Source organism: Osmerus mordax, chromosome 8 (assembly GCF_038355195.1).
Source record: "Osmerus mordax isolate fOsmMor3 chromosome 8, fOsmMor3.pri, whole genome shotgun sequence".
In the NCBI taxonomy this organism is placed as follows: Eukaryota; Metazoa; Chordata; class Actinopteri; order Osmeriformes; family Osmeridae; genus Osmerus; species Osmerus mordax.
This window is the reverse complement of record NC_090057.1, coordinates 214,451-234,800: the sequence shown is the minus strand read 5'-3', so window position 1 is coordinate 234,800 and position 20,350 is coordinate 214,451. Positions and strand designations below refer to the sequence as shown.

At 41.4% G+C, this 20,350-nt stretch overlaps 1 protein-coding gene across 1 annotated transcript in view; it reads left to right on the top strand.

Annotated features, from left to right (window-relative positions):
- The first annotated feature begins 3,165 nt into the window (after positions 1 to 3,165).
- Positions 3,166 to 20,350, top strand: part of LOC136947507 (adhesion G protein-coupled receptor F5-like) — a 116,669-nt gene continuing 99,484 nt past the window's right edge. Inside the window, exons 1-38 of the mRNA XM_067241606.1 lie at positions 3,166 to 3,241; positions 3,654 to 4,070; positions 4,534 to 4,582; positions 4,685 to 4,837; positions 4,938 to 5,108; positions 5,279 to 5,326; positions 5,434 to 5,493; positions 5,754 to 5,903; positions 5,989 to 6,159; positions 6,365 to 6,412; positions 6,520 to 6,579; positions 6,840 to 6,989; positions 7,075 to 7,245; positions 7,452 to 7,499; positions 7,607 to 7,666; positions 7,927 to 8,076; positions 8,162 to 8,332; positions 8,539 to 8,586; positions 8,694 to 8,753; positions 9,014 to 9,163; positions 9,249 to 9,419; positions 9,689 to 9,739; positions 10,176 to 10,205; positions 10,357 to 10,383; positions 10,514 to 10,687; positions 12,460 to 12,575; positions 12,682 to 12,740; positions 14,336 to 14,478; positions 14,589 to 14,798; positions 15,224 to 15,421; positions 15,558 to 15,695; positions 15,918 to 16,093; positions 16,221 to 16,385; positions 16,528 to 17,904; positions 18,110 to 18,151; positions 18,267 to 18,326; positions 19,010 to 19,079; positions 19,819 to 20,141. Of these exons, the coding sequence (XP_067097707.1) occupies positions 3,969 to 4,070; positions 4,534 to 4,582; positions 4,685 to 4,837; positions 4,938 to 5,108; positions 5,279 to 5,326; positions 5,434 to 5,493; positions 5,754 to 5,903; positions 5,989 to 6,159; positions 6,365 to 6,412; positions 6,520 to 6,579; positions 6,840 to 6,989; positions 7,075 to 7,245; positions 7,452 to 7,499; positions 7,607 to 7,666; positions 7,927 to 8,076; positions 8,162 to 8,332; positions 8,539 to 8,586; positions 8,694 to 8,753; positions 9,014 to 9,163; positions 9,249 to 9,419; positions 9,689 to 9,739; positions 10,176 to 10,205; positions 10,357 to 10,383; positions 10,514 to 10,687; positions 12,460 to 12,575; positions 12,682 to 12,740; positions 14,336 to 14,478; positions 14,589 to 14,798; positions 15,224 to 15,421; positions 15,558 to 15,695; positions 15,918 to 16,093; positions 16,221 to 16,385; positions 16,528 to 17,904; positions 18,110 to 18,151; positions 18,267 to 18,326; positions 19,010 to 19,079; positions 19,819 to 19,889 (5,298 nt within the window). The 5' untranslated portion in view covers positions 3,166 to 3,241; positions 3,654 to 3,968 and the 3' untranslated portion in view covers positions 19,890 to 20,141. The remainder of the gene's footprint in view (positions 3,242 to 3,653; positions 4,071 to 4,533; positions 4,583 to 4,684; positions 4,838 to 4,937; positions 5,109 to 5,278; positions 5,327 to 5,433; positions 5,494 to 5,753; positions 5,904 to 5,988; positions 6,160 to 6,364; positions 6,413 to 6,519; positions 6,580 to 6,839; positions 6,990 to 7,074; positions 7,246 to 7,451; positions 7,500 to 7,606; positions 7,667 to 7,926; positions 8,077 to 8,161; positions 8,333 to 8,538; positions 8,587 to 8,693; positions 8,754 to 9,013; positions 9,164 to 9,248; positions 9,420 to 9,688; positions 9,740 to 10,175; positions 10,206 to 10,356; positions 10,384 to 10,513; positions 10,688 to 12,459; positions 12,576 to 12,681; positions 12,741 to 14,335; positions 14,479 to 14,588; positions 14,799 to 15,223; positions 15,422 to 15,557; positions 15,696 to 15,917; positions 16,094 to 16,220; positions 16,386 to 16,527; positions 17,905 to 18,109; positions 18,152 to 18,266; positions 18,327 to 19,009; positions 19,080 to 19,818; positions 20,142 to 20,350) is intronic.

Genomic DNA, 20,350 nt, shown 5'->3' with positions numbered 1-20,350 from the left:
TGAGAATGTGGTATATACTTGATATGAAAATGTTAGAAGGTTGTTTTTTGTGCTTTAACTTTTTGGAGAAAAGGGAAGCAACAGAATACTTGTAGATCATATTACAATATCTTCTCATCAGTCCTTTACTGTAATCAATGCATTTCCTGATGTTTCCTCTGCATTATGCAACACAAGCCTTTCTTTTTCTTCTAAGAATTTTAATGCAGGAACCAGTGGCACCTTAATGCACGGGGTTACCTGGGCTTAAGCCCGGGGCCTCGACCAATCAGGGGCCTCTTAATAATAATACAAAATAATAATGATGATAAACATCCGTATTCGCGGTGTCATTATGCTCTACAGTGGCATCTGGTGGGGGAGTCTCCACACCTCCGCACCTCCGCACCTCCGCACCACGGCACGACCCTAACCCTAGTACACCACGGCACGACACGATACTCACTGTGCTCCGCACCACGGCACGACACGATACTCACTGTGCTCCGCACCACGGCACGACACGATACTCACTGTGCTCCGCACCACAGCACGACACGATACTCACTGTGCTCCGCACCACGGCACGACACGATACTCACTGTGCTCCGCACCACGGCACGACACGATACTCACTGTGCTCCGCACCACAGCACGACACGATACTCACTGTGCTCCGCACCACGGCACGACACGATACTCACTGTGCTCCGCACCACGGCACGACACGATACTCACTGTGCTCCGCACCACAGCACGACACGATACTCACTGTGCTCCGCACCACAGCACGACACGATACTCACTGTGCAACAGCAATGCACGTTGTATCCATGCGTCGTTGCTAACGTGTGCTGACGTTGTGACGTAGGCTAGAACTGAGTTCCCTTCATTGACACAAGGCACATTTTGCCACAAAACCTGAATTTCCGCCTAAACCGTGCAACAGAACATAAATAAGATAAGATAAACATAAATAAGAGTCAACAGTAATAGTGTGTGAGTGTGCGTGCGTGAGTATGTGTGTGAGTGTGTGTGTGCGTGCGTGAGTATGTGTGTGAGTGTGTGTGTGCGTGCGTGAGTATGTGTGTGAGTGTGTGTGTGCGTGCGTGAGTATGTGTGTGTGAGTGTTTGTGAGCATAATGTGTGTGTGTGAGCATGTGTGTCCAGGTTGTCTAGGGTGTCTAATCCTTTCCCTCCAGAGAAAGGAATGACAGGTCAATGGAAGCGATGACAAGAAATGATTTTAGGTTTGATAAGGGTGTTGCTCAGTGGTTAGAGCATGTTTAGGTCCCTGTGCTCAGTGGTTAGAGCATGAGTAGTTCCCTGTGCTCAGTGGTTAGAGCATGAGTAGTTCCCTGTGCTCAGTGGTTAGAGCATGAGTAGTTCCCTGTGCTCAGTGGTTAGAGCATGAGTAGTTCCCTGTGCTCAGTGGTTACAGCATGAGTAGTTCCCTGGGCTCAGTGGTTAGAGCATGAGTAGTTCATAAGCGCATAAGGGTGTTCAGGATAGCGCAGGGCACTGATCAAACTGTCAGATAACTATTAGAAATTAGGTCACGCCCTCTGCCTCTTGAGCTGGTGTACTGGATAGAAATCAAGTAGTTAGCAGTCTCTGTCGAGGCACAGCCTTTCAGAGGAGATATGGAATGTGAAAGATCAAGTCAAATCCTAGCCGTGCAGGAAATCTGGAACATGAGAACATCTAATAAACTGACACTCGATCGGACCATTGTTTTATCCCTTTCCTTTCTACACGTATGTACTGTGTTGAACTGAGGTCTCCACACCTGATCACTTCATTTCCACACTTGATCACCTCTGAATCTACTATCCAGACCCCTGGAGAAGGAACAGTTTGGAGATGGCTGTTTCCAGTAGCAGCTTGATCATCCATGTAGGGGTGGGCATGGCTTAGTGGTAGAACATTTGATTGCAAACCAAGAGGCCTCACACAGGGTCAAATCCTGCTCTGTCTGTTGCTTTGGATGAAGACGTCTGCTAAGTGAACACATTAAAATCAAACAAACACAGTCAGAAGCCTGACAACCGCAAGGCCAGCTCTGCTTCAATAAAAGCTATCTATTCAATCTATGGTGTGATTACTGAACTTGTGAACTACCTGTTTGACTACACACCTCTTACTGTAATCTATAAGAATCCCTTTAATCTTCACCTGAACAACTTTTTGCTTGGCATGAGGGCACTGAATCCAGTTCTTAGCACATTTATTCTTGTAATACCTGCGAACTTGTCCTGTACTCATAACATTGTTTAGTGCACTTAAGATGTTCCTGCTTCCTGCTATGTTATCCCTGCAATGTCATGTGTTGTGTTGTAGTTGAAATGTTAATGCACTGGTAGATGAGATGTGGTTATTGTGCAGTGTCTCCCTGAGTCTGTTATGTACTTACGATCCCAGATTTCCTTCTGTTCTTTCCATCCTGTTGTCGCATTGGAGAAGAGCATTTGCTAAACATTTAATGAACAAAATGTCAAATGTACACATTTTAATATCAGAAAAATATTTTACATTAATAATAACATCTACAGACCTATTTACTCTGCATCAAAAAAAATCTCTTCCGGTAGATATCCGGAAGATGTGCCATTGATTAATATTACAGCATTGATTAGCTGAACACATAGCTAATCAATGAAAGCCACATGGGGTTCTGAGCAGAACAGATTTCTGTTCATCTGAAAGGGTTAAGACTACAGTATGTGATTTTGTGCCAAACAGCTGCATATTTGGGATCCTTACAAGAAGGGAGAGAATTCAGGAAACACCAGTATGTTCCAAGCCTGGAGGCATCTACATTGAAACAGCCTGTAGCCCACAGTATCACCACTTGAATGTGTGTATTTGCACTTTTTTAGTTGTTTGTCAGTATTGTGAGTCACTCAGAGTGGAGATTGAGAGAGAATGTCTTCCTTTTGAAAACAGGGTAGTCAATGTAAGCTTCGCCCCAACTAATGAGTTTAGTCACTACATACATGACACTAATGGTTTTACTCACTGAGTAATGTATGTCACAGACAGGCAAGAAATAATCGAGCAGTGTTCTCTTTCTCACATGAGGAAATAGAAGAAGACATCCAAACCTGTTGAGCCGGTGCTCGACACACAGGTTGGAGACTTGGTGCCGTGTTTCAGGAAGGGTTTGTGAGCTGAATGTTATCCACAGTTGACAATACGGGTTCACTCTCAGGGAGACAACAGACCACACTGTCAGCCAGTCGCTGAAGAGGGATCCAGCAGGGTAAGACACAAATAATGGATCTCCACTTAATCAGTCAAAATGATTTGTGACTTTACGATGTGCATTCAGTTGTAAAATTTGGTTGTTTGTTGAGTTTACAGCTGTTTAATGTCTACATTAGTATTCTGTTGTGAGGACATTGACCTTTGAAAGTGAACAGATGAAGCCAGCAAAGGGTTTTCTAATCAAATTATCTTCTGAATTACTGAGTGTTATTGCTGTAAATAACTGTCCAGATAGATTATCAAATATTTATCTAATTCTGTGAGGATTATGGAATTAGATTTGCTCTTTAATCAACTTCCAATGTACTGTGTGTTGGCATGGGGTAATTTTGGAATGGCTTTGATTAAGTTAATTTCCTGGTTAATAAGTTAAAGTGGTATTAATTACATTATTGTGTGGCACTCAGGTTTGTTTAAAAGAAGCAGTGAAAGAGGACCCTGTGAATCCCATCGGCAGTCTAACCCTGTGGTCAACCCTGAGGTCAACCCTGAGGTCAACCCTAACCCTGCGATTACAAGACAAGATGAGCCTATCAGGATGTCATGATAATTGCTGGCACCTCCAATTCTGACGAAAAGGGTTATTGTTAAGCTGGATAAATAACAGAACAAAACTATATGAAACCACTGATTTAATGAGCTGATCTTGCTGGTACTTGAGAATATTCGTTTTTTGTGTCTCATTCCTCACAATCTCCTCTGTTTTCTTTTTCACAACAAGAATGGCACTGCTAAAGAATGCAGCTCTGGTCCTGGCTCTTACGGTGACATGCTATGTTTTGGAAACAAGAAAATTCACTGCCATTTCAGGGACCATTTCCCAGGTAATGTGTTTATGGTTCTACAAGCAAAAGTCAAATGAACATCCTCTTCTAGGTAGGAATACAGTCAAATGCATTAATAAACCCTCATAACATTCAAGATCAAACCATTATTGTGTGTGGAATCACATATGTTACAGTATGATTGCCTATGTTTAGCTATTATATACAGCACTTAGTTTTTATGGTTTTACTTATTTTTCACATTTGACTTTCATGACACAATGGGACAACAACGGAGCATCTGTGTTGCTAATGTCAAAATGTCCTTGGAGTCCTAGTACAGAACAGTAGGCCTTGGAGTCCTAGTACAGAACAGTAGGCCTTGGAGTCCTAGTACAGAACAGTAGGCCTTGGAGTCCTAGTACAGAACAGTAGGCCGACCGATTAGACAACAGATGATTTTGAAAGACCATCAATTTCCTTTCATAACTGTGTTTTCATTTTTATTTAATTCTCTTGACAGGAGAATTACACTGTAGAAGTATTGCCCCATTTTAGGGGGAAAAGAGCAGGTTGGTAAACAGTAGAAATGCCTTTATTAAACTGCTATTTGAAATGAGTAGTTAGCAAGTTATATGTACAAAGACATTAAACAGATCTTCTGTGATTCACAGCCCTGCTATCAGCAGTCGAGTACACCGTAGATGTCGAGCTAAACGTCACCGACTTCGCTACTGTTGAAAAACTGAAAGTTTTACTTGGCAACATGACCTTTTTACTATCACTGGGTCCCCAAGTTAACGTCACTGACGTTGGCATTACCACTGGTAAGGTCCAATCATCATATGATGATTGGAACCTACAAGTTTCTTGTAGGTTTCTGTCCTATTGGCACTGACCGTATACCGCTCGTTCCCTCTTGTTCAGTGTGCCTTCCACAGCTGACAGGATACCAGTGTAGGTGTGAGGACCAGTATCGCTGGTCATGTGACAAGTGTGCCACCTACGGACGATGTTCTAACATTACAACTGACACGTGCAGCTGCATCAACGCCATTCCTGCAGACGGACAGTTCTGTCAGTCAGTACTTCAACAAAGTACGAATTGAAACATCTCAATTAACATTTTGGTTTTTATTTCTATTGTGACATAAACACTTAAAAGTTGATGTCTACTAAGTATTAAGGATATTATTGTAACGGCAAAATCATTCAGTGGCTGAAAGATCATAAAATATTTTTTTTCCTGATATCTTCTCCATTAACAGACTTTACAACCTGTCTCACCACAACAGTCCCTCCGATGAACACAACAGGTACTTTTCAAATCAGAAATTCTCCCTGTTAAAAGGCCAACTGTATAATACGATTCATTTTGAAGTCCAGCACAGACCAGTGAACATTCCTCTCAATCTGTCCTCAGTTGCCAACACAACAGCATTCCCCAGTCAGAGTAGCACTGCAAACCTGACCACAACACCCAGTAAGTATCATCTCTGACAGCTGGGATGTGGTTACTTTGTGATGTGCCTGTTAAATACAGCCCGTTCCTTGACTCCGACCACCTAAATACTGTAGAACTCTGCACTACTGATCCTTGATCTGGTGCTGTACTTTCTATATGCAGTATTTGTACGTTGGTTTGGATAAAAGTGATCAGTGGGTTCAGTCTATTTCTCTCCCTGTGTCTGTGTGAGGTTAAGTTACCTCTAATCAACAAACATTCCTTTTTTCTTTCCTCAGTCCCTCCAGTATTTTATTACCTCATCGACATTGAGGTGAACACCACCAATGTTGCAGCGTTGGAACAACTGAGATCAATTCTGAGTAGCAACATTTTCCCCATCAGCATCAACAACCTGATTCAAATCACAGATGTCAACATCTCTACTGGTAAAAACACAAATACATTTATAAAGTAATAGGATGTGCTCCGTTACAGGTATTCATGTTTGTCAATGTGGTTTTCCATCAACAGTGTGCTACCCAGTCGCTACTGGGTACCAGTGTAGGTGTGAGGACCAGTATCGCTGGTCATGTGACAAGTGTGCCACCTACGGACGATGTTCTAACATTACAACTGACACGTGCAGCTGCATCAACGCCATTCCTGCAGACGGACAGTTCTGTCAGTCAGTACTTCAACAAAGTACGAATCGAAATATCTTGATTGACATTTTGGTTTTTCTTTCTATTGTGACATAAACACTTTAAATTTGATGTCTACTTAGTATTAACGATGTTATTGTAACGGCAAAATCATTCAGTGGTTTTAATGGCAACTGTTTTTAAGAGCCAATAAGGCTGAAAGATCATTAAATATATATTTTTTCTAATATCTTCTCCATTAACAGACTTTACAACCTGTCCTCCAACAACACTCCCTCCGATGACAACAACAGGTACTTTTCAAAAGAGAAAAGCTCCCTGTTAAAAGGCCAACTGTATAATACGATTCATTTTGAAGTCCAGCATAGACCAGTGAACATTCCTCTCAATCTGTCCTCAGTTGCCAACACAACAGCATTCCCCAGTCAGAGTAGCACTGCAAACCCGACCACAACACCCAGTAAGTATCATCTCTGACAGCTGGGATGTGGTTACTTTGTGATGTGCCTGTTAAATACAGCCCGTTCCTTGACTCCGACCACCTATATACTGTAGAACTCTGCACTACTGATCCTTGATCTGGTGCTGTACTTTCTATATGCAGTATTTGTACGTTGGTTTGGATAAAAGTGATCAGTGGGTTCAGTCTATTTCTCTCCCTGTGTCTGTGTGAGGTTTAGTTACCTCTAATCAACAAACATTCCTTTTTTCTTTCCTCAGTCCCTCCAGTATTTTATTACCTCATCGACATTGAGGTGAACACCACCAATGTTGCAGTGTTGGAACAACTGAGATCAATTCTGAGTAGCAACATTTTCCCCATCAGCATCAACAACCTGATTCAAATCACAGATGTCAACATCTCTACTGGTAAAAACACAAATACATTTATAAATTAATAGGATGTGCTCCGTTACAGGTATTCATGTTTGTCAATGTGGTTTTCCATCAACAGTTTGCTACCCAGTCGCTACTGGGTACCAATGTAGGTGTGAGGACCAGTATCGCTGGTCATGTGACAAGTGTGCCACCTACGGACAATGTTCTAACATTACAACTGACACGTGCAGCTGCATCAACGCCATTCCTGCAGACGGACAGTTCTGTCAGTCAGTACTTCAACAAAGTACGAATCGAAATATCTTGATTGACATTTTGGTTTTTCTTTCTATTGTGACATAAACACTTTAAATTTGATGTCTACTTAGTATTAACGATGTTATTGTAACGGCAAAATCATTCAGTGGTTTTAATGGCAACTGTTTTTAAGAGCCAATAATGCTGAAAGATCATTAAATATATATTTATTTCTAATATCTTCTCCATTAACAGACTTTACAACCTGTCCTCCAACAACACTCCCTCCGATGACAACAACAGGTACTTTTCAAAAGAGAAAAGCTCCCTGTTAAAAGGCCAACTGTATAATACGATTCATTTTGAAGTCCAGCACAGACCAGTGAACATTCCTCTCAATCTGTCCTCAGTTGCCAACACAACAGCATTCTCCAGTCAGAGTAGCACTGCAAACCTGACCACAACACCCAGTAAGTATCATCTCTGACAGCTGGGATGTGGTTACTTTGTGATGTGCCTGTTAAATACAGCCCGTTCCTTGACTCCGACCACCTAAATACTGTAGAACTCTGCACTACTGATCCTTGATCTGGTGCTGTACTTTCTATATGCAGTATTTGTACGTTGGTTTGGATAAAAGTGATCAGTGGGTTCAGTCTATTTCTCTCCCTGTGTCTGTGTGAGGTTTAGTTACCTCTAATCAACTAACAATCCTTTTTTCTTTCCTCAGTCCCTCCAGTATTTTATTACCTCATCGACATTGAGGTGAACACCACCAATGTTGCAGCATTGGAACAACTGAGATCAATTCTGAGTAGCAACATTTTCCCCATCAGCATCAACAACCTGATTCAAATCACAGATGTCAACATCTCTACTGGTAAAAACACAAATACATTTATAAAGTAATAGGACGTGCTCCGTTACAGGTATTCATGTTTTTCAATGTGGTTTTCCATCAACAGTGTGCTACCCAGTCGCTACTGGGTACCAGTGTAGGTGTGAGGACCAGTATCGCTGGTCATGTGACAAGTGTGCCACCTACGGACGATGTTCTAACATTACAACTGACACGTGCAGCTGCATCAACGCCATTCCTGCAGACGGACAGTTCTGTCAGTCAGTACTTCAACAAAGTACGAATCGAAATATCTTGATTGACATTTTGGTTTTTCTTTCTATTGTGACATAAACACTTTAAATTTGATGTCTACTTAGTATTAACGATGTTATTGTAACGGCAAAATCATTCAGTGGTTTTAATGGCAACTGTTTTTAAGAGCCAATAATGCTGAAAGATCATTAAATATATATATTTTTCTAATATCTTCTCCATTAACAGACTTTACAACCTGTCCTCCAACAACACTCCCTCCGATGACAACAACAGGTACTTTTCAAAAGAGAAAAGCTCCCTGTTAAAAGGCCAACTGTATAATACGATTCATTTTGAAGTCCAGCACAGACCAGTGAACATTCCTCTCAATCTGTCCTCAGTTGCCAACACAACAGCATTCCCCAGTCAGAGTAGCACTGCAAACCCGACCACAACACCCAGTAAGTATCATCTCTGACAGCTGGTATGTGGTTACTTTGTGATGTGCCTGTTAAATACAGCCCGTTCCTTGACTCCGACCACCTAAATACTGTAGAACTCTGCACTACTGATCCTTGATCTGGTGCTGTACTTTCTATATGCAGTATTTGTACGTTGGTTTGGATAAAAGTGATCAGTGGGTTCAGTCTATTTCTCTCCCTGTGTCTGTGTGAGGTTTAGTTACCTCTAATCAACAAACATTCTTTTTTTCTTTCCTCAGTCCCTCCAGTATTTTATTACCTCATCGACATTGAGGTGAACACCACCAATGTTGCAGCGTTGGAACAACTGAGATCAATTCTGAGTAGCAACATTTTCCCCATCAGCATCAACAACCTGATTCAAATCACAGATGTCAACATCTCTACTGGTAAAAACACAAATACATTTATAAAGTAATAGGATGTGCTCCATTACAGGTATTCATGTTTGTCAATGTGGTTTTCCATCAACAGTTTGCTACCCAGTCGCTACTGGGTACCAATGTAGGTGTGAGGACCAGTATCGCTGGTCATGTGACAAGTGTGCCACCTACGGACGATGTTCTAACATTACAACTGACACGTGCAGCTGCATCAACGCCATTCCTGCAGACGGACAGTTCTGTCAGTCAGTACTTCAACAAAGTACGAATCGAAATATCTTGATTGACATTTTGGTTTTTCTTTCTATTGTGACATAAACACTCTAAATTTGATGTCTACTTAGTATTAAGGATGTTATTGTAACGGCAAAATCATTCAGTGGTTTTAATGGCAACTGTTTTCAAGAGCCAATATTTTTTTTCTAACCCGTAACCCAGTCAAACTAAGAAACACCACTGCAACTGAATCTTAACATCTATTAACCAAGCTTAGATGGTTGATTAATACATTTGTGTTGCTTTACCCAACAGACTTTACAGCATGTCTACCAACGACAGTTTCTCCATCTACGATAATAACCGGTACGATAATAACCTAGTAGTAACCAACCTACCACATGTAAATCACAGGTGGTACACAGGTGATCATATAAAGATTAAACTAACGTAATTTGATGGTCGCGGTGGAGTGAGTTGGCTCAACGTGGTACAATGAGTGGATTCTTTTTTCAAGATTTATTTTCGGGGTGAACTTTCCCAAGGGAAAGTCAAGCATGGGCAATGAACACCAACAATGTCCGAGTAAATTTCCGCCCAGTTCACAGTGTTCAACAACATTAACGTTCTAAACAATCTATGTCCCCCTATTGGCCAACATTTGTAGCTACACCAATTACACATATCATCTCCCAAAAAAATACAATTCAGTTTCATTAGTATGTGCTACGCCACAAAGCTAGGATCCAAAGGAGGTATCACCTGTTGGTTTGGGTACAGATTATTTCTCTCTTCCTTGCAGATTTTCCATCATCCACTCCTCAAATCACAAGTAAGTTGGAACTTTAGTGGAACAGTACTTTTGTGTAAATCAAAAAGAAAGGATCAAACTAATTCATATGAATACCACATAAATGACCTGAACAAAAATAATGTGCTGACAATACAATAACATTAATAATCAATAATATTTCCACTTACAGGCTCTACATCATTGGCACCAACAACAAGTATGTGCCATCATATACACAAAATAATAATATATATTTTGTGTGAAGGATTTGTGATCTGCAGAATCAAACAATAATATGCCTACACTACTGTAATAATCACCAATCTGGTGTGTGTCTTCTGTTTTAGATGCTTCCACAACTGATTTGACAACCCAACAGAATACTAATGTGACCCCCACCACTCAACAGAACACTACCCTGACCCCCACCACCCAGCAGAACACTACCCTGACCCCCACCACCCAACAGAACACTACCCTGACCCCGACCACCCGACAGACCACTACCCTGACCCCCACCACCCAACAGAACACTACCCTGACCCCCACCACCCAACAGACCACTACCCTGACCCCCACAACCCAACAGAACACTACCCTGACCCCCACCACCCAACAGAACACTACCCTGACCCCCACCACCCAACAGACCACTACCCTGACCCCCACAACCCAACAGAACACTACCCTGACCCCCACAACCCAACAGACCACTACCCTGACCCCCACCACCCAACAGAACACTACCCTGACCCCCACAACCCAACAGAACACTACCCTGACCCCCACCACCCAACAGACCACTACCCTGACCCCCACCACCCAACAGAACACTACCCTGACCCCCACCACCCAACATACCACTACCCTGACCCCCACAACCCAACAGAACACTACCCTGACCCCCACCACCCAACAGACCACTACCCTGACCCCCACAACCCAACAGAACACTACCCTGACCCCCACCACCCAACAGACCACTACCCTGACCCCCACAACCCAACAGAACACTACCCTGACCCCCACAACCCAACAGAACACTACCCTGACCCCCACCACCCAACAGACTACTACCCTGACCCCCACAACCCAACAGAACACTACCCTGACCCCCACAGCCCAACAGAACACTACCCTGACCCCCACCACCCAACAGACCACTACCCTGACCCCCACCACCCAACAGAACACTAGCCTGACCCCCACAACCCAACAGAACACTACCCTGACCCCCACAACCCAACAGAACACTACCCTGACCCCCACCACCCAACAGACCACTACCCTGACCCCCACCACCCAACAGAACACTACCCTGACCCCCACCACCCAACAGACCACTACCCTGACCCCCACCACCCAACAGAACACTACCCTGACCCCCACCACCCAACAGACCACTACCCTGACCCCCACCACCCAACAGAACACTACCCTGACCCCCACAACCCAACAGAACACTACACTGACCCCCACCACCCAACAGACCACTACCCTGACCCCCACAACCCAACAGAACACTACCCTGACCCCCACCACCCAACAGACCACTACCCTGACCCCCACAACCCAACAGAATACTACCCTAACCCCCACAACCCAACAGAACACTACCCTGACCCCCACCACCCAACAGACCACTACCCTGACCCCCACAACCCAACAGAATACTACCCTAACCCCCACAACCCAACAGAACACTACCCTGACCCCCACCACCCAACAGACCACTACCCTGACCCCCACAACCCAACAGAACACTACCCTGACCCCCACCACCCAACAGAACACTACCCTGACCCCCACCACCCAACAGACCACTACCCTGACCCCCACAACCCAACAGAACACTACCCTGACCCCCACCACCCAACAGACCACTACCCTGACCCCCACCACCCAACAGAACACTACCCTGACCCCCACAACCCAACAGAACACTACCCCCCCAACCCAACAGAATACTACTCTGACCCCCACAACCCCAGGAACTACCCTGTCCCCCATAACAGGCAAGTAAAACTTGACAGCTGTGCATGTTGAAGAGCATTTTACTGTATTTGGAGAAAAGCGTCAACTAAATGAATACATAAAAAAAAGAAACTTCTTTCTACATAAAAATAAGCCTCAACAATGATTAATTTACTATTAGATGAATATATATAAGATTAATATGCAATATAAGATTTTTGTAATGCATATTGTGTACCACTGGAAAGATTTACTTGAATTGCTTGCTGTGAGACGCAAATACATTTTAATTTAAATTATTCTTTGATGTTTTCTGTAGGTTCTGTAGGAGTTGTGTGGAACATGCAGTTCAGTTTGAATAGGTCATTTACAGATGATCTAAATGACATTACGAGCTTTGAATACAATTTTTTGAAAAACGGGATTGAACCAAAGGTAAGAACATGATTCAAGACATTGAATTGAAATTCCATGTTGAGATTTAATGTACAGAGAGTTCTGCTTTTACTCAAAGTTTATTAACAGCTCTGTTTTCTCCCAGCTCCGGCAGCAATATGGGAAAACTCCAGGTTTTTTGTCGGCAACTATAAAGAAATTCAGGTACTGTTTGTTTTACTACAACTATTCAGAGCATGTGTTTTGATTGTTTAACCTTTTTTAACCCATGAAGGATTCATTGAGGATTATCTTTTGTTTAATCAGCACTGCGTCTTTACATTATCACAGGCAACATGAAGCCAAAAAATAAAGCATAGTGGGATCATACACTAATGTAAACAATCTGAAAATCATGAAATCAGCCTCAAAATGCTTAAATGATTTAGAAACCATTTCATCCAGTAAAAGGCAATATCGTAAAGGAGTTCAATACAATGGTGCAGAGTACATAAAAGTCGTTTGACCAAACTCAGTTCTAACATTTAACACCCTGTGAACAAGAACAATACCTACCACATTTCCAATAAATAAAAATGCTAAAATAGGATGAAGGCCAGCCGACTTATATACGACGATATATACGGTATACAATATATACAAGGTATACAAGGTATACAAGGTATACAAGACATACAAGATATACTGTATACTGTATACAAGATATACATGGTATACAAGATATATAAGGTAAACCATACCAAAGTACAGAGGTGCATAAGACTGTTGCAGTTTACAACAACAACTAATTAAACAAATTAAAACGTGGCTTTAGGGTTGGTTATAACTCGTATGGCTTTAGGGTTGGTTATAACTCGTATGGCTTTAGGGTTAGTTATAACTCGTATGGCTTTAGGGTTGGTTATAACTCGTATGGCTTTAGGGTTAGTTATAACTCTTATGGCTTTAGGGTTGGTTATAACTCGTATGGCTTTAGGGTTAGTTATAACTCTTATGGCTTTAGGGTTGGTTATAACTCGTATGGCTTTAGGGTTAGTTATAACTCGTATGGCTTTAGGGTTGGTTATAACTCGTATGGCTTTAGGGTTAGTTATAATTCGTATGACTTTAGGGTTGGTTATAACTCTTATGGCTTTAGGGTTGGTTATAACTCGTATGGCTTTAGGGTTGGTTATAACTCTTATGGCTTTAGGGTTGGTTATAACTCGTATGGCTTTAGGGTTGGTTATAACTCATATGGCTTTAGGGTTGGTTATAACTCATATGGCTTTAAGGTTGGTTATAACTCATATGGCTTTAGGGTTGGTTATAACTCGTATGGCTTTAGGGTTGGTTAACTCATGTACTACGCATGAGTTATAAATATCACTGCCCCATCAATGAGGCACCAGGAGATTGATTGACTGTAATTACAATTGTGTATTCTATTAAATTAATGTGTTGTTTTGATAAATGATTATGGTGTGCAAGAACATCTTAGTGCAAGTCTTAGTCTACTTACCATAACTTGTATAACTAACCTGAAACATGAGTTATAACTAACCCTAAAGTTGAGAAGCGACTAACTTATGCATTCACACAGTTGGGGAAGGAGCTTCCCTTCCTGCCTTTGGCAGCTGTGTTGCTGTTAGCCTGGATAACATTTTGGAAATCATGTTTGTCTAATATTATAGTTTGCTCATTTGTGGGAAATATACTATGTACAGTATAGAACTGTATCAATATTAGCAATATTTGTCAGCTCATCACTTAAATCATTAGCGTAAATATATATATTGTTTTTTCTTATTTCTTTACAGGTCGGGAAGCGTGATTGTGGACTTTGAAGTCGTAACGACTAACACAAACCTTGCTGATATCAAAAGTGTTGAATCAGGGCTCATAGCAGCACTGGCACCTGTTTTCATTGTTAGGACTGACTCTTTTAAAACCATTTATGAAAGTAAGACGATGATAAGCCATCTGTTTGTTGTTCTCACTCTCTTACACGTTTACATTTTCATTAAATGAATAAGGTCTTAAACTCTCTAAAACCCTGCTCCGTATGTCCAGGCCTTGTTCCCTTACCTTACAGCCCCAAGCCCATGTACCCTGGTCCCACTCTCACGCTCACATGCGGCCCTCCTCCTGCTTTCATCGTGACGGGAGACTTGGGAGTGACATGGAAAGTAAAGGGAAAAGATATATCTGGCAATTCAAAATTTATCATAAACAATCAAAGCAAGACACTGACGGTTAAAAACACTAGTCCTAGTGATACTGGTGAGTAATACGATATAAATGGGGCAGATTAAAGTTACCCCTCAACTATGATGTAATGTTACCCATCAACTATGATGTAATGAACAGGGCAGGGTTAGAGTTATCCATCAATTATGAGGTAATGAACAAAGGAATCTTACCTCCCATGGGTAGGTACTGTGTATCACACAGTTTTATTGAGTAGGTACTGTGTATCACACACTGTCTGTAGGCTGCCTACTGGATGTTGACCAATTATTGGAGTACTTGTTTCCTGGTGTAATTGTGGTTGAGTTGTCATTTTATATTCTCTGTTGAAAAAACTTTAAATCTAAAAGTCAAATCATCCATCAAATTCAAAGCTCGAAGTAAAAAATGAAAAGTGTGATTATTTAAGTGCCAGTCAGTGTGTCTATACTGTAGATGTATTTGTCCCGTTACTTCAGGTCTTTATGAATGCACTCTGAAGGGATCAAGCGTAGACTTCCATCAGACAGGAAATGTGATTGTTAATGAAGGTCCTAATGTCCGAGCCCCAACCCAAATCAACTCACAGTGTGAGGTGGGGGGAAGCACTCCTCTTGAGTGTTGTGTACAGAAACCGTATCAAGTCGAGTGGAAAGACCAGATCGATGTGGTATCAGGTGAATATGAACCTATTTATGAGAGTAATGTTATCCAACACTAACATTATGTTAATGTATCATTAATATGTACGCTAATGACCATTATATTTATGTTAAATATGCGTAGCTACTTATTTTGCAATGTTTCTCACAGATGGATTTCAAGACTACTGCGTCACATGTACTGTCTCTATGCCTGATCCTTGTAAAAATACAGAAACAAACTTTGTCTGCCAAGTCAACGATTTATCTGGCTATAGTGTAAAAACAAAACTGACTATTTTTACAGAAGGTAAGAGATGTATTCAACATGAATACCTATAACCCTAACCATAATACCTATAACCCTAACCATAATACCTATAACCCTAACAATAATACCTATAACCGTAACCCTATTCTACATGAATACTTATAACCCTATAACATTCACTCTATGTTTCAAAGTTGATTTCCAATGTTTGATGCTTGATTTCCTATGTTTGCATGCTATTAACAGTGAATCTATTTGCAGATGTAAATTGTGAAAATGATGAGTTCGGCGTTGGACGAAAAGATGATGTATCAGTAATAAAATGTGGATCTGGGAAAGAAGGATTTATTCAGGCAGTTTGTGATGGTGTGGATTGGGTAGACAGACGGGACACTTGTGTCTTGACTGTGATTCTCAACCTACAGACCGACTCAGAGGTACTGTACTATGATACACCAATGAGCATTTAAAGTATTTGTTAATTATTCTGTGTTTATAATATACTTTATGTATATTACTTTCATACTTTGATTTTTTTGTCCCATTTCTTCTGTTTTCATATAGTCTCTACAGGAAGAAGGGGTTCCTGATTTTGTCAACAATCTTCAAAATACTACAGAGGGGAATCAAAAGGACATTGAAAGTTCCACTGCTACTATATCCATCCTCGTTACAATTTTGAAGAATGTGGCGTCTGTTTCTACTAATGTCAGTCGCGATGTTATGGAGGTATGTTGAATGCAAACAATTATGTACAATACTTCACTGATAATTTGACATTTACATTAAATCAAGGTTATTCTAGTCTGACAATATTTTGAAACAAATCAGTTTTATTGCAGCTTAAATTACTTAATTTTTCTACCCACAGGGTTTTCTTAAAACAGTTAATGTACTCATTTCAGTAGGAGCACAGGATTCCTGGGGTCAGCTAAATGCAGACACGTCTGGCAACACTGGTAACAACACTGGCAACACCAGCTCTATTTTACTGGGGTCCCTAGAAACCATCACTGGGGCTCTACAAGGGGACCCCTTTGTCTTTAACACAAGCACCATGATCCTGACAAGAACAAAGTTTATTCAAAATTCCTTCAGCTCAGAACAGAGCTCAAGTGTTGGCTTACATATTCCACAGATTAACTCCAGCAACAACTTCATTAACACTATCGCCTTCACCACCCTGAACAACGTCTTGCCTGCCAGAAATGGCAGAAATCAGACTGTCAACGGTACCATTATCAATGGAAACGTGCTGCTCGTTAAGTTAAACGGAACCGTCACAAATGTCTCTCTGAGCTTTGAAAAATTGAATAAATCATTAGCTAACGTTCAGTGTGTATTCTGGAGCTTTGATCTGGGGGGATGGGATGGTGAAGGATGTCATCTGCAGTCTGACGACAATGAAACCGTCACCTGTAACTGCAACCATCTGACTTCTTTCTCCATCCTAATGTCACCATCCAATGACGGCTTTAGTGATGAAGAGCAAAAAGTGTTGGACATCATCACCTACATTGGAGTGGGCATCTCCATGGGAAGCCTGGTTGTGTGTCTGATCATTGAAGCTTGTGTCTGGAAGAGCATGACCCGGAACAGCACCTCCTACATGCGCCACGTCTCCATAGTGAACATCGCCGTCTCTCTCCTGATAGCAGACATCTGGTTCATCATCGGAGCTTCCATTTCAGCCAATCCAGGGGAAGACAAATATGCTGCATGCAGCGCGGCAACATTCTTCATTCACTTTTTCTACCTGTCTCTGTTCTTCTGGATGCTCATCTCAGGCCTCCTACTGTTCTACAGGACCATCATGGTCTTCTCCCACATGTCAAAGTCCACCATGCTGGCCATTGGCTTCTCTGTAGGCTACGGAGCACCTCTCATCATAGCTGTTGTCACGGTGGCTTCCACAGCCCCAAATGAGACATACATAAGGAATGATACAGAGATGGCCTGCTGGCTGAACTGGGACAGTAGCAAGGCTCTCCTGGCGTTTGTGATCCCAGCCCTGAGTATAGTGCTCATCAACTTCTTAATCCTCATCGTGGTTCTGTACAAAATGCTGAGGAGAGGTGTTGGGGACACTGCCCAGCCTGATGAGAAGAACACATTAGTGGTCATCGCCAGGTGTCTGGCCATTCTCACACCCTTCTTTGGACTTACCTGGGCACTGGGAGTGGGAACATTGGTGGACTACAATAACTTTGGAACACATGTTGCTTTTGCTTTCTTCAATTCCTTACAGGTAAATTAATTGCTTGTTCTTTGTTTTTGCTTTGTTAACCCCTTGCACATATTTTCTTATTATATATCAGTATTTTATATTTATATACACTAATTATACATATACCATATACACACATTAACTATAGAGCTTTATTGAGTATTGTATACTGTGTGAAAATTATCAAGTTCATTTTACAAATGCACTTGTCTCCAATTTCTCATAGGGTTTCTTCATTTTGGTGTTTGGAACACTTTTAGATAGCAAGGTAAATAGCATTCTTACATTTCATTCTTACAATGTATAAATTCAGTTGTGTCCATTTAAACATAGATTTGTGTTGTATTTGACATATTCACAATATGTATATCCATATTTTATAGATCCGGGCAGCAATAACTAGACTGTTCCGAGGAGCCAGTGGAAGCACACAGGGTACCGGGGTAAGTCAACCTTGTCCACGTTATACAAACCCATCTAACTACATTACGTTCAGTAAGCAGATGCTTTATCCAAAGCCAATATCTGGGACTTTCATGGCCCAGTGGCATTACTGGTGTGGTCATGTGAGGTGTGGTCATATTAACATGTTCCAACTTGTATTGGTGTGGTTCTGTGAGTCATATTAACATGTTCCACCTTGTACTGCTTTCATCCTGAGTCATATTAACATGTTCCACCTTGTACTGCTCTCATCCTGAGTCATATTAACATGTTCCACCTTGTACTGGTGTGGTTCTGTAAGTCTTGTTAACATGTTCCACCTTGTACTGCTCTCATTCTGAGTCATATTAACATGTTCCACCTTGTACTGGTGTGGTTCTGTGAGGGGTGGTCATATTAATATGTTCCAACTTGTATTGGTGTGGTTCTGTGAGTCATATTAACATGTTCCATCTTGTACTGCTTTCATCCTGAGTCATATTAACATGTTCCACCTTGTACTGATGTGGTTCTGTGAGGGGTGGTCATGTTAACATGTTCCACCTTGTACTGGTCTCATCCTGAGTCTTGTTAACATGTTCCACCTTGTACTGGTCTCATCCTGAGTCTTGTTAACATGTTCCACCTTGTACTGGTCTCATCCTGAGTCTTGTTAACATGTTCCACCTTGTGGTGCTTCCAGACTCGCAGCACCAGCACTGGGCCATCCTCCTCCAGTGCCTTGAACATACTCAGAAGAATGCGGAGAAGAAGTAAGTTATCAACATACTTATACATACAATTATTTTCCCCTCAGTCAAATGTTAGTATCAGTAGATACATTATACAAATGACAACTAAAAATATATGATTATACCAATCATCAATCAATACTGCAAAAGGCCACCTGAATAAGGCCTTTAACGAATTACATCAATGTATTTACACAAACCTCCTGGTATGAAATAGGATTGACTGTTGTGATGCATGGGTAAAATATCAACAATACAGTACCAAAACAGTATAGTGTCTGTGATCTATAGTATTAATGCAACGCTTCAGTTATAAAGGTATCTCACCATATGGAAGCTAGTTTTTAGTTTAACAAAAACTGCTGTACCTGTCCTGTATCTGTCCTGCCCTGTACCTGTCCTATCCTGTACCTGTCCTATCCTGTACCTGTCCTGTACCTGTACTGTACCTGTCCTGTACCTGTCCTGTACCTGTCCTATCCTGTACCTGTCCTGTACCTGTACTGTACCTGTCCTGTACCTGTCCTGTACCTGTCCTATCCTGTACCTGTCCTGTACCTGTACTGTACTGTACTTGTACCTGTCCTGTCCCTGTCCTGTACCTGTCCTGTCCCTCTCCTGTATCTGTCCTGTACCTGTTCCTGTCCTGTAACTGTCCTGTCCTGTACCTATCCTGTACTTGTCCTGTCCTGTACCTGTCCTGTACTTGTCCTGTACCTGTCCTGTACCTGTCCTGGACTGACTCCTTTCTGTTCCTCAGATGTCTACAACGTCTCTGAAGTTGCAAACACCAGCAGCTCCGCCGCTACAGAGTCTTTCATCAACATCTGATGTTAATTTACTGTAAGATCATACAATATTAAATTTATGTATTAAATGTACTCGTTTAATTTAAAAATAAAGCAGTAATTAGCCCCACAGTATCATTGCACTAACATAATATTATACTTAACACTTTAATCATATTATGTTGGGATTTAAAGCATTTTTCAAGTAACATTGTTGTAAAATCAGTTTAACAATGTGTGTTATCATTTATTTATTTATTATTAAGCAAAATATTTGGACCAACAGTCTAGAAAGGTTTCTAACAAACTTATTTAATTTTGGTGGTAATCTCTAGGTCTGAAGGCCCACATGCAGTCAGACCTTTTAATGTGTGAGGAATTACTGAAAGCTACTGAGAGATGTTTTTAACCATTTGTTAAATTAAATAAATGTATGTGGCTAAACAAATATATTTTTTCTATACAGTATAGTGTCTGTGACTTATGGTATTACTGTACGCATTA